This window comes from Protopterus annectens, chromosome 8.part0 (assembly GCF_019279795.1).
Source record: "Protopterus annectens isolate FY-2018-M chromosome 8.part0, PAN1.0, whole genome shotgun sequence".
Lineage (NCBI taxonomy): Eukaryota > Metazoa > Chordata > Ceratodontiformes > Protopteridae > Protopterus > Protopterus annectens.
This window is the reverse complement of record NC_056741.1, coordinates 193434516-193448708: the sequence shown is the minus strand read 5'-3', so window position 1 is coordinate 193448708 and position 14193 is coordinate 193434516. Positions and strand designations below refer to the sequence as shown.

General features: G+C 39.4%; 1 protein-coding gene across 1 annotated transcript in view; it reads right to left on the bottom strand.

Moving 5' to 3' along the window:
* Positions 1–826: 826 nt before the first annotated feature.
* The window catches only part of LOC122808187 (scavenger receptor cysteine-rich type 1 protein M130-like), a 146173-nt gene continuing 132806 nt past the window's right edge, over positions 827–14193 (bottom strand). Inside the window, exon 3 of the mRNA XM_044079154.1 lies at positions 827–966. Coding sequence (XP_043935089.1) covers positions 827–966 — 140 coding nt within the window. The remainder of the gene's footprint in view (positions 967–14193) is intronic.

Below are 14193 nucleotides of genomic sequence, written 5' to 3'. Positions count from 1 at the left end.
ACTATTTATATACCAGAGTGTGTTATACATTTTCATCTAAAGAAGTTCTAAACTACCAAGACTCTGTTGTATTGAAATCATTGGTCAAATATTTAGCAAGCTACACATACATGCTTTTAAAATACAACAGCAAAAAAAAAAAGCAATAGACTAGACAAGAATGTTGTCTCACAGGTGCATCTGTAGCAATGATTACTCCCAAGCATAGTCATGCACATATTTGGCTCTTATTGTCATTGTCTAAAATAAAATTGTAGCTACCCAGAAAGACTGATATGTCTGTTGGATACCTGACAAAATATATCTCATTTTATTCCCCTTTAGTCTCATACAAGCTGGTAATTACCACCTCAGTATCATTCTATACACATTAAATTAGTGTCCTATGACATGTGAGCACTCTTCATATTAGGCAGAATAAAGATATAAACAAAAAACAAAACAAAATAGAAAAGAAAAATGGAGAAATTGATTCACTACTCTCTCCATTAAATATGCCATTCCTTTCTATTTGGCTAACTCTATCATCCCAAGCAAGTGTTTTCCTTATCCACACATCTATGGGACCCCTGTCATGAACCAGGCTGTAAGAATGCCTATCTTCTCTCTTCCATTTCTGCATCTTATCATAACATTTTTGTCTGGTCCCCATTCTGCCTTTCTATTACTCCCTCTCATAAACTCTCTAAGTCTCCAGTCTGTCCCCAGTCTTCGCTCTGATGGCATCCAGCCTTCAAAGGAGATCTTTCCCTAATAGACTCATTAAGTTCAAGACTCCTACATTTTTCCTTGGGGTCACATTTGTAACTGCATTCCTGTTCTCATTCTATTCCCCTCCATAATCCTGCATCTTTGTATCAGGCATATCCATATGCTGGCCGTTCTTCACAGTACACAGCAGTTTTTTCAGTATATTACCCCTTTCTTCTGGTGATATCATGCCTGGACCCTCTCCCTTTTGCTTGCCTAGGACATGTAAGATCAACAAACATTTCAGTTTTTAACTGAAAAAAAAAATATTTATAAACAGTTAAAGTTAGTACAAACTCAAATAAAAGATGCATACTTAACGAATACACAAACGTGTGGGATGAAGGTCACTGACATTATTCCAATGCCACCCAAACTGGGGAGATAGTGAAACTTGCTCTTTCAAAATACTGTCATATTACTGCAACTCCATAAATGATCCACAGACATTTCTTTTTCTGTGACACTTAAACATTTAAGGCATTTGCAGGGGAATCCTTCTTCTCAAACAAACCCCAGGTAGCTGAAATGTACAACTATGAGCTACAAAGAAATAAACAAAGCAAAAAAATAAAACAAAAAAAAAAAACAAAAACAAAACAAACTATTGGCTCAAGGAAAGACTTTCTGTTCATATAATCTTTTTAATAACAAAAATCACATTTTTTGCAACTTGTACTTTCTCAATTATAAAGTTAAGACAAGACAGAGAGAAGCTTTTAAATTACATACATCGTATGGTGCAAATCATATGACACCTCAATGACTTATAATTAAAACATTTAAATAAGACAAAAATATTTATGTGAAAAAATATAAAACACACATATACATATGATTCTATATTCCGTGCAAAAACATCAGTAATTAAAGACATTCCCCAGGATTCATGAAGCTCGGCGCAAGGACGGCATTAGCCTTGTGCCGACCATGCGGCGTAGAGAAGGTGCAACAGCACCACGTGCATATTAATGAAGGCGCACTGCCACAACGTCCACGTGCATAGGAAATGTGTGTGAATGCAGGGGGTGTGTCTAAGCTCTGCATGGAGGCATGAACATGTTGGCTGCAGCCGCTAAACCTAAAATGCTGACTAGTACAGCCTGCCTCTAATAATAATCACTCCTGTCAGTGTCCGTGGATACTGAAATGTATGCAAAGCATACAAGACAGTTTTGCGAACTCCAAAATAAAAAGTAAACACAAAGGCAGGTAGCTGAATATTGAGTCCCCGTCCCTCGAACAAATGACATTTAAAACCCTGTGCCCGTACTCTATTGTAGTGTTGATTGTTATACCAAGTGGAAGTGAAACGCGCCGTGTTAGCATGCTCTTTGCTAAGCCTAGCCCAATAGTTAGGGTTACCACCTGTCCCACTTTGTGAGGGACAGTCCCTCTCTGGGCAGTTGTGTCCTTACCAAAAATATTAAAAATGTTAAATGTCCTGCAATTGTAGGACATAGTTATGTCACATATTTTATGTAATAGTTCCATAAAATACTTATTTCTGTATGTAAAATACCTAAATGTTACAAGAAACAGAATAAGCAACTAAACTGCTACAACAATAATCTTTCATTTAGTCATAAAACTAAAGTACTATCCTTTGTACTGACCATGGGTATGTGTTGGCCTGTAAAATCTGATGTGTGTCCCAAAAATGTCCCACTTTGGTCATTTGAAAAGGTGGCAACCCTACCAATGGTCAGAGCATTTGCTCAATATCTGCCCATTCACAGTCCAAGTCGTCCTTGTCTGGACAGCCCAAAGATGAACGGGTATATTACTCGGGTCTACCTACCATGTCATGAAAGATAAGTACTTGCATGTACCCATGTGCGTGAAGTACAGCATGTGGAAGATCAAAAATGTTAGGGTCATCCTCACAACCATATTGGTACTAGAGATATGTAGTGTACGCAATGTGTTCTGTTGTCTGTGCCATGGGCCATCAACCAGAGAAGGGATGGATGGTGTGTGTGGAATATGGGAGTGGGGGGTGACAGATAATGCAATAATTTGCAAGGGGAGCCTGGGTCGGATGCACAATAGGTAAACTGGTGGTGTATGAGGGAGCAGTGGGTGACTAAGAAAGAAAACCAAAGAACAAACATTCACATCTGCAATACAACCTGGCAGGCCATACTGTAGAGCACAATCCCACAAACATATGAACATTAAAATGTGAGATACACATGTACAGAAACATTACTGGCTCACACCAATATAATGGTCTGAGCCATCCAACCCCAACACACCTGGATGCATAATTGAATACTGTTAGAAAAATATGTATTTGAAAATATATAAAGTGCTAGTTAAAAAGCAAGTAGTGTATAATGCATTTTATTCTATTATTAATATGGCAATAAGAATGATTTTACATGTAATTGCTTGAAGCTTTGGGACTGCAGTGTATTTGAACTCTGACCCTGGCAGTAGCCAGCTCAGCAAGCTTATGTTTTCACTAATGATTATCTGCTGGATCAGGAAATTAAATGTATAAAGCATTGAAAATCTTCTTCTCCTTCCTTTGGGACAATTGGCCTTCTAAATGTTATCAAGATAAGACGCAGCTGTTGGGAGAATGTTGCAAGAAGAACAAAGAAGTGTATTACAAGACTGAACCAGCTATTGTATTCGAGCAGGCCTGAAACCTTGAAGGAGTAACATTTACTGAAAGACATTATAACTGACTAGGTGCTTTGCAAGGCTATATTATTCCCAAGGGAAAACTTTTCTAAAATATGTAACATCAGCAATCTTTATGAATAGGATGTTGTGAACCATAGTGATGCAGGTGCCCTGTGACTAATCACATCAGAAAGGTGGGCACAAACTAGAAAGTAGAAACTATAAGAATTGTATACTTCCTGTATCATGTCAGACAAAATTCTGTACTTGTACATTTTTTGCCTCCTGGTGTACACTAGTAAACTTTTGCATCTGAGCCTCCTGTGTTGTAATCTTTATTTTTATTTAACAGTTTGGTCCTTCTTGAACCGGAAACCCTCGGACAGCTACAGATTAGAGCATACCAGTGGTCGAACACTGCGCAGGAGAAGCTACCGAAATGGTTCTTCTTGAAATATAAAAGACCTCCGACTGAATTGTCATTTTGAGAGGCTGGCCACTTTCTGATCTGTGGCCAAAGAGCGGTCTCGAACTGGTTGACTCAGGAGGCTCAGGTAGGAAGATATTTGCCTTTTTTCTGTTTTAGATCAGGGACTAGGTTGCAGTAAATATTATTGTCAGAAGATTTGTTATACAGATCAGGGACAAAAGGTAATTACTGTATATTTTGTCAGAGATCAGGGAAACAGAATAAGGTAGGCAGTCATTCTAGATAAACTGTGTAAGGAACTGAAATACCACGTGGTGAAAAGGGTTACGTAACATTTTTTTTTTTAATATGGGAAATTAGTGCACTAAAACATCGCGAGATCTGGCCCTAACTGAAGATGCAAAATATATGCAATTACAACGGGCTGATAATGTTAGGTATTATACAAAATGGGTTAATAAATACGGATTCGATGGTAAATTGGATAAAATTTCATTAGTTAAACTCTTAAAACAACTTAAATAGGACGCAGAAGGTCAGGCAAAAAAACAACAACGATTAGGCATTCCTCAGGCACACAGGTGGATTGAGGAAGTAAACCGAAGGGAACAGAAAACTAAAAATGCTAAAACATTATTTTTAGATAAAGAGGATAATAATATAGTAATAGCGACGGCTCCTCCTCCCCCACCCCCTCTGATGCCTTTTTCAGGATATGAAGCAGGTGGACAAGCTAGTCCACCTCCACGTTATCCTGATGTAACAATGACACTAAAACCATTTGTTAGAAATCCTATTGAAACTAGGTCCCGGACACGTAAAACACTTGGGGACACAGACTTGTATCAAATAGGGAAAAACACACTAGAGGAAAATGAGGAAGAAATCTGTCCACTTATCCAGGTACCAAATCCTCAAGCAGGACAGGAAGAGCAGGACCCAACTCTTCTAGTGTACAGACCATGGACACCGGAAGATATTCGGAAAGCTACAGAGGGAATCCCCCATCCAAAAGTCAATTACACGAAATTTTTACAAGATTTGCAAGGTATGAGACTAAGTTACCACTTGAATGGGGAAGAAGTAGAAAAGGTAGTTAGACAAATTGTGGGTCCAGACTGGCACATGATTTGTGGCACCTGGAATCCTCATAATGCAGAGCTTAAACCACTCCCACATAGTGACGCAGAACTAGACAACAGAGTAAAAGGTCTTACGGACTGAATTTCCAAAAAATGGAAACCTAGAGCAGATTGGACTTGCATTAATCAATGCATACAACAAGAGAATGAAACTGTAGATGGGTATTATGGTAGATTATTGGAATGTTTTAATAACCATAGTGGTATGGCTATTCCTGAAAATCAGACACATGATACCTCGTATGAACAGCAACTGAAAAATGCGTTTTTGAAAGGTTGCATTGCACCTATCAGTAGCTTCATTACGAAGCATATGATAGATCATCGAACAAGTAGGCTACAAGCCTTACTTGAATATGCTAGACATGCTGAAAGACACTTTAATAGTAAAAAGAAAAAGAAGGCACAAGTCTTCACTGCTGAAGACAGAGCTGAGGTTTTTGTAGTACAGTACAAAAAGGGTAGGAAAAATGCCCAGGGAAACAGACAATCTGACAAACGGTCAGAAGATTTTGAAGAAAGAAAAAAGAAAGGTGAGTGCTTTAAGTGCGGAAAGAAAGGACATTTAGCGAGGGATTGCAGGCAGAATAAAAAGGTGACTACAGAAAATAAGGATGATAAAGACTGACTATATGATAGTGATGAAAGTCAGAAATCATCAGAAAAGGCTAACAAACAAAGAACAAATGTAAACGTAGTAGAAGGAATAGAGGAAGTGCAAGTAGATATGGAGGATGAAGAAAGTGAAATTTTAGATTTGGCATTACTGAGCTTGGAGCTCTATCTGGCAGACACAAAACCGGAAGTCACACTTCTGGTGGAGGGGAGGGAAGTAAAATTCCTGTGTGACTCAGGAGCATCACAGACTTTGATACACCCCTCCAAGTTACCAGAATATTCCGAATCACCTGATTATATATTAGTAAAAGCAGCAAACGGACAGCTATATAGGGAGCCACTCTCCCATGATATAGCAATAACTGACCCTGTTTCAGGTATGACTCAGAAAAATAAAATCGTAGTTTCTGCAAAATGTCCAGTAAACCTATTGGGAAGAGATCTAATGCAGATATTTGGCACAGCGGTAGTTCCCACTATGCAGGGTATGGAGGCACAAAGACAAATGGATACTTTCGTGGTGTGACCGGAGGGTGAGACTTTTTACTGGTACAGCCAGGACCTAGTTACGACTGGTCCAGGGGCAGTAACCGAGGAACTGATGAAAGTAGCCATCAGTAAGGCCCCCTCCCTTGATACTGACCGACAGCATTTGTTACACTGTACTCTATACTACTGTAGTATGCCAGGACCTGATAAAGAATATGAGCAAGAATTATTCAAAAATCCTGCTAACAGATTAGTATTACGAACCTTGTATTGGGATACTGAGGGAAACAGTGTGGTAAGCTGTTCATTACCTCAGGAATTCATGACACTGTACAAATCTAATCGACTACCGCATGTCAGCTTAACAAAAAACAAGAATATGAAATGGGCAGACTTAGGAGAAAAGGTAACAAGATGGGAAAAACAAACTGATTTAGAATTATCAGAACAGGGAATACAAAAACAGAAACTGAATTGGCTAACACAGACACATCCAGCTGTACACTTACAAACTAGTGAAGACAGCTGAATAGCGTTCTTATTAGAAGAAGAAGAAAAAGCCTTATGTGATATACCAGAGATTCTTTGGTCAGCAGGCAAATCAGATGTAGGACTTATTCGAAGAGCAGTACCAGTTACTATTACACCAAAATCAGCATTTAGACCACAAAAAAGACAATACCCCTTGAGGAAAGATGCAGAACAAGGAATCAAGCCTATAATAGCAGCATTACTCAAGGAAGGAGTACTGGTAGAATCTCTTGATTCACCATGTAATACCCCTCTATTTCCTGTTAAAAAAGCAAACAGGGAATGGTGGATGGTACAGGATTTACAAGCTGTAAACAATGCAATAATACCTAGAGCACCTACGGTGCCAGACCCATGTACCTTGTTGAACGATTTAAAGCCGCAACAAAAATATTTCACTGTAGTAGACATAAGCAATGCTTTCTTTTCAATACCTATACATCCTGATAGCCAGTATTGGTTTGCATTTACATTTCAGGGTAAAAGGTATACCTATACTCAGCTACCACAGGGATATTGTGAAAGCCCAACAATATTTGCACAAGAAATGGCTAGCAACCTGGCAGGGTTTACCCCACCAGGAGGTAGTCAGATTCTGCTTTATGTAGATGACATCTTGCTAGCAGCCCCTACCCAGCAACAATGCAGGGAAGATACTATAGCGTTATTGAAATTTTTAGCAGCACAGGGACATAAAGTAAACAAAAGTAAGTTACAACTTTGGAAAAAACAGGTTAGATACCTAGGATATGTAATATCCAATGAAGGTAGAATATTAGACGAAGACAGAAAAACAGCAATTTTACAAGCACCTAAACCAGCAACCAAGAAGGAAATGATGTCCTTCTTGGGAACAACTAATTTTTGTCGACGCTGGATATCAAACTATGCTTTAGAATCTGCTCCACTGGCTGATTTAATATATAAAATACCAATGGCAGCACAAGATTTATTACAATGGACACCCGAAGCAGAAACAGCTTTCTGCAGACTAAAACAATTGATAGCTTCGTCATTTGTTTTAGGACTTCCGAATTAGCACAAACGATTCTTTCAGACCGTAGATTGTAAACAGGGATACATGACGTCAGTTCTGATGCAACAGCATGGGGATAATCAACGTCCCATAGCTTACTATTCATCACAGTTAGACCAAGTGGCACGATCGTTGCCTCACTGTGTGCAAGCAGTGGTCGCAGCTGCAATGGCAGTACAGGCTTCGGCCTCAGTGGTATTATTCCACCCTCTCACATTGAGAGTGCCTCATGCAGTCGCGATAATTTTACTGCAAGAAAAAATAGCATATCTTTCTCCTGCTACACATCTTTCATGTATGACCATACTGCTGAGCCAACCTCATATGGTGATTGAACGTTGTACAACATTAAACCCGTCAACATTACTTCCAACTCCTGTGGATGGCACGCCGCACAGCTGCCTGCAGGAAATTGAGCAAACAACTTTGCCCAGACAAGATCTCACTGATATGCCCTTGGATGATGCCGAGGTGACATTTTACGTGGATGGCTCGTGCAGAAGGGGTCCTACAGGAAAGAATCTAGTGGGGTATGCAGTAGTTACAGACACAGAGATCTTAGAAGCCCAACCTTTACAGCATAACTTATCTGCTCAAGCAGCAGAATTGATAGCTTTAACACGGGCTTGCACTCTAGCGAAAGATAAATGTGTGAACATATATACTGACAGTCAGTATGCTTTCTCTACAGTGCATGCTTTTACGCAACAATGGAAAAATAGGGGAATGATAACGTCTAATGGTAAACCGATTAATCATGCGCAACTTATTTTGAACCTATTAGATTCTATTCAGTTACCTACTAAAGTAGCTATTTGTAAATGTTTAGCTCATACAAAACAACAGGATAGAACTTCAAAAGGAAATGCAAAAGCTGACGCAGCTGCAAAGCAAGCAGCCTCAGACTCAGAAACTTTACTTTTAACTGAGGAATTACAACCCTCTGTGATTCTAGATCTAGAAATGTTAAAAACAATGCAGACACTGACTACAAAAGCAGAAAACCAAAAATGGGAGAAATGAGGTGCAATCCTTGAAAATGGACTGTATATCTCCAAAGAGAAAAAAAACAATATTACCGTCTAATTTATTTAGATATGCAGCTTTGTTGAGCCATGGGCAATGCCATGTCTCAACAGGGGGGATGGTACAGTTAGTAAATCGAATATTCCAAACATACGGATTCATAAATTATACAAAAAAATTTTGTGCAGCATGCCATACTTGTAACAAACATCATGCACAAGGGGCATTCAAACCCAAGCAAGGGAGTTTTCCTACACCACCATATCTGTTCTACACTATTTGTATGGATTTCATAGAGCTGAATAAATGTGAAGGGAAAAAATACTGCTTAGTAATTATAGATATGTTTTCTAAATGGGTAGAAGCTTTTCCAACTAAAAATCCGGATGCAGCAACAGTGGCAAAAGCCCTAGTAAAAGAAATAGTTCCTAGATTTGGCATACTGGAAAGGATTTATAGTGACAATGGGACACATTTTGTTAATCAGACGATCCACCAGCTTGGGAGATTCTTTGGAATCTTCTTAAAGAATCATTGTGCTTACCACCCACAGTCTGCAGGACTGGTGGAAAGGTACAATGGAATTCTAAAAAGCAAATTGAGGAAGCTAGTGAGTGAGACACAGAAAAACTTGATTTGCTGTCTGCCTTTGGCACTGCTGAACATGAGAACAGTTCCAAATGTAAAGGGTTTGACTCCCTTTGAAATGATATTTGGAAGGACATATTATGTACCGCAGTGGAAAGCTCTCATGCCTGCAGAGCTAGAGGCTGACAGCTCATTAGCTAGCTACATGAGAAAACTGTTAACAAATAAAACTGTTTTGCAGTTGAACTCTTTTTCAGATAAAAGACAGACCAGACCGTTGGAAGCAGTGCTGACTCTGGGGACCTGGGTGTGGCTGAAGGTTACGAAGAGGAAGAATTGGGCAAGTCCAAAGTGGGAAGGACAGTACCAGGTACTGTTGGCAACGCCTACTGCAGTCAAAGTTGCTGAGAGGACGTCCTGGGTCCATCTGGCCTTTTCACAAACTGGTAAAGAATTTTCAACTTGATAAACATTTTGTCACTGATACACAACAAAGGCAGGATGGCCAAGAGCAAAACAAGAAAAATACAGATCAACCCCAAAGATGTTGTTTAATCATCTTGTTGACTATGCATTTATTGACTATGATTGTGATGACCCTCCTTTTCTTGTGGTTTTTCCTACATGTAACCACACAAGTGAAAGTGGAGAGACGTGATGAACTATCTATAGACTGGCATCCGAACTTTAACACATACCTAGCTATGAAGCGTGTATATGTAGAGACTATGAACATTTCAAATTGCTGGGTTTGTACTGCTATACCAACAGCATATGGAGGACTGTTCATGTCCGCTGTCCCCTTGGGGATAAATTAGACTTGGGAGAATTTACTTTTTGATACAGGATCTGTGAGATCACAAGACAAAATCGCATTGTATTTGCCTATCACACAGAAGGGAATTATATGTTTCTATAAGAATGATACACTTCAAGTGGGTTGGAGTAACTGTAAAATAACCATATCTTATAAATGTTACATTAAAGTTAAAGATAGAGGCACTGTTTGTAATATGAATTATGATTCATATTTGAGTTTAATGAAAACAACATTAAGTGAGGTGCAGAGAAATCCTGTTTTACATAAACAACTGTCTATTATAGACAAGAAAATGTTTCATTCAGAATTAACCCACATCAGTACTAAAGTAGAAAACTGTTATTTTGTTTGTGGGCAAAAGGCATACAAATGGCTACCTGAGAATTGATCCGGCAGTTGTTTTTTGGGTTACCTGGTTCCGGCCATAAGACATACTGCAGAATTACCTCTGGGTAAGATACGAAATGTGAGAGATGTAGCCCGGAAACCTGAAGGTCCAATCGGAAAACCTGTAAATCCAGTGGGACAAATCAAAGCTGGTTGGAAAGACCATCATTCTGTAAAGAATAAAGAGAAATTGACTCATATGGACTTGAGTGACAGTGTAATATCCTGGGCTGGAATACTTCCAGCATATGGAGCAGTCAAATCGATCTGGGAGTTGAGAAAGCTGTCAAAACTTCTCGAAGTAATGAGTAATGCAACTTTTTCTGCTCTCAAACTAGTGACTGATGAACTGAATGCAATGAGAACTGTTGTGCTACAAAATCGAATGGCTCTTGACTTCACCCTAGCGGCAAGAGGTGGTACGTGCACGCTTATCAAAGAAGAATGCTGTGCGTTTATACCAGACAATCAACATGAAATTAATGACCACCTAGAGGTAATACAGCAGGTATCGGCCATAACTGAACCAGGCCCAAACCCACTGACAAACTTTTTCCAGAATCTGTTTGGTGGGTGGGGCTCTATCCTAATGAACATCTTGATTGCTATTTGTGTAGGTCTGCTCCTATTAGAAGCATGCGTCTGTTGTGGGATTCCCTGCATGAAAAGATTAATTAAAGATTTTATTGATATATCTGTAACTGAAACTTTGTACCAAGACATTGAGTTAGAAAAATTAATTTCAGATGAAATTCTTTCCGAAATATAAACTAAATGACTTACCTGGTTGAAAGTCCTTAAAGGAGAAGGCTAGGAGACGAAATGACATTGTTTATATTTCAGAATAGAATAAAAGTATTAAAAGGGAGAAAATATTAGAAAAATATGTATTTGAACATATATAAAGTGCTAGTTAAAAAGCAAGTAGTGTATAATGCATTTTATTCTATTATTAATATGGCAATAAGAATGATTTTACATGTAATTGCTTGAAGCTTTGGAACTGCAGTGTATTTGAACTCTGACCCTGGCAGTAGCCAGCTCAGCAAGCTTATGTTTTCACTAATGATTATCTACTGGGTCAGGAAATTAAATGTATAAAGCATTGAAAATCTTCTTCTCCTTCCTTTGGGACAATTGGCCTTATAAATGTTATCAAGATAAGACGCAGCTGTTGGGAGAATGTTGCAAGAAGAACAAAGAAGTGTATTACAAGACTGAACCAGCTATTGTATTTGAGCAGGCCTGAAACCTTGACGGAGTAACATTTACTGAAAGACATTATAACTGACTAGGTGCTTTGCAAGGCTATATTATTCCCAAGGGAAAACTTTTTTAAAATATGTAACATCAGCAATCTTTATGAATAGGATGTTGTGAACCATAGTGATGTAGGTGCCCTGTGACTAATCACGTCAGAAAGGTGGGCACAAACTAGAAAGTAGAAACTATAAGAATTGTATTCTTCCTGTATCATGCCAGACAAAATTCTGTACTTGTAAGTTTTTTGCCTCCTGGTGTACACTAGTAAACTTTTGCATCTGAGCCTCCTGTGTTGTAATCTTTATTTTTATTTAACAAATACCCATCATCCCCTCCGTAGCACCCCCCCCCCCTTCCTAAACGTCCATCAAAACCACCCATACTTGGGCTGCTAGCTTAACGCAGCCATATCTGCACATAGTGACCCCTACTCATATCTAATAGACAGTCTTACCCTAGGCAGTCTCAGGATTGCAAACTATGTATCCCTTGCATGTATAACTCTACCTCATTGTCATAAATACAAAAGAATCAAGGTCATTGGTCCCCAAAATTTTTGGATATCCCTCATGGGATAAGTATCTGTTCTAAAGATTAGATTTGGTGGCACAACATGATGTCCAGTCCCGTAGACATCTGGACACAAGTTGTATGAGCAGTAGTTGTCCACAACCCTGCTCAGCCTCCAGCCAGTCCAGCAGAACCTACGACCCGGGATTAAACACCTGATCGTGATGCACGTCTCCCCACGTGCATTATCGAGAATATGTACCTTTCACATGTTCACATGAAGCATCCCCATAGCCATCTTCCAAATAGTACATGTCCACAAATTGTATACCCCATCCAGGTTCCTCTTCGTAATGATGCACACAACCCCTGTATACAAATGGTACAGGTGCCACCTGTATGCAGTCGTTCATATACATGGCCATGTATAACTCCAGATATGTAGTCACATATCTATAAATGTACATAGCTATATTTGCATAGCTACACATCACACATACATGCATATAAGTAGTTGTCAAGTATGTGTCTAATTCATAAATATGTATACTTGCAAATGTATACATATGCGTCTCAGAAACATATGAATAGTAACATGTAGTATACCCATATACACCACCCGAATGTCACATTTGTTGCGAGTACTGTGGAATGGTTGTAGTAAAGTCATATATCCTAATTACCATCCATAGATAATGTATCACAGATGGTTTAATGGTAAAACCAGTGACTATGGTGTTCCTGTTCCCAGGTCCAAGCCATGCAAGGGCTAATTTTATATGATGGCCACAATAATGAGAGTCGGATATAGGGTGATTAAGGTGCTTTAAAGCAGACGTAAGTAGGGTTATCACCTGTCCCACTTTGCGAGGGACAGTCCTTCTTTGGGCAGTTGTGTCCTGACCAAAAATATTAAAAATGGCAAATGTCCTGAGATTGTAGGACATAATTATGTCCCATATTTCATGTAATAGTTGCATAAAATAGTTATTTCTGTATGTAAAATACCTAAATGTTACAAGAAACAGAATAAGCAACTAAACTGCTACTAGAATAAGCTATGTTCAGTCCGGTGGGAGGTCCAGTATACAAGCGTCTACCCCCCACCCCACCTCCACTCCCCAGCTAGGCTGGTGAGACATACAGACATGCAATAAATGTAAATACACCACTGCTTCCCAGACCACCGGCAGGAAACTACCAGTGGAAGAGATCTGCAAGGTCTACACTTGAAACATGGACAGTGATGTCCCTTGTGAGAAACCAAAAATTAGTGATTGGAGCCAGGCCCTGTAATGATTGATGCAACAAGGCTGTAGATGTACACAGACCAGTAGGTTGTGCAAGCCTGATAACACATGGGTTGACACAATGTACAACATGTGTCCTGACACAGGGAGAGTGGGCAGTGTGTAGGGGTGTGTTTATACCCCACCTGCGCCCAAAGTAAGGATGAGTGCTGTAGAGGACTGGCAGGTATGGGAACTATGTGTATGCAATTATGGGCCTAGGCATACAGGTGTTGGCTGGAAGAGCCATATTAGGACCGCCCCATGGATGTAAGTAATATTCTGATGTGGGCATAGCAGACGCCCAAACCTCCCAAACCTTAACAGCACATCTACTGGAGAGTCCGTAAACCATTGGGGGAACACATAGGGACCATAGCATTGAACTGTCCCCAATTACCAGGGACGCCAGTGATTACAACTCAGAATCTAACTCTGTCCCACCTAAACCCTCTTAGATCTAGTGATATTAGGAGGAAAGGTGGTGGAATATACGTAATGAATAATGACAGCATGTAAGAGTCATAAACAGCATGTACCTCAGACAATGTGTATGAATACATATGCTCTGGGTCTTTCAATGTGTCAAGTTAATAACACCAAACTTCTAAATGTGTCCCTGAGGTTGTTATGCAGTAAACCTGATTCACCGTTCATTCTTCCCCATTCGTATGAGAGGT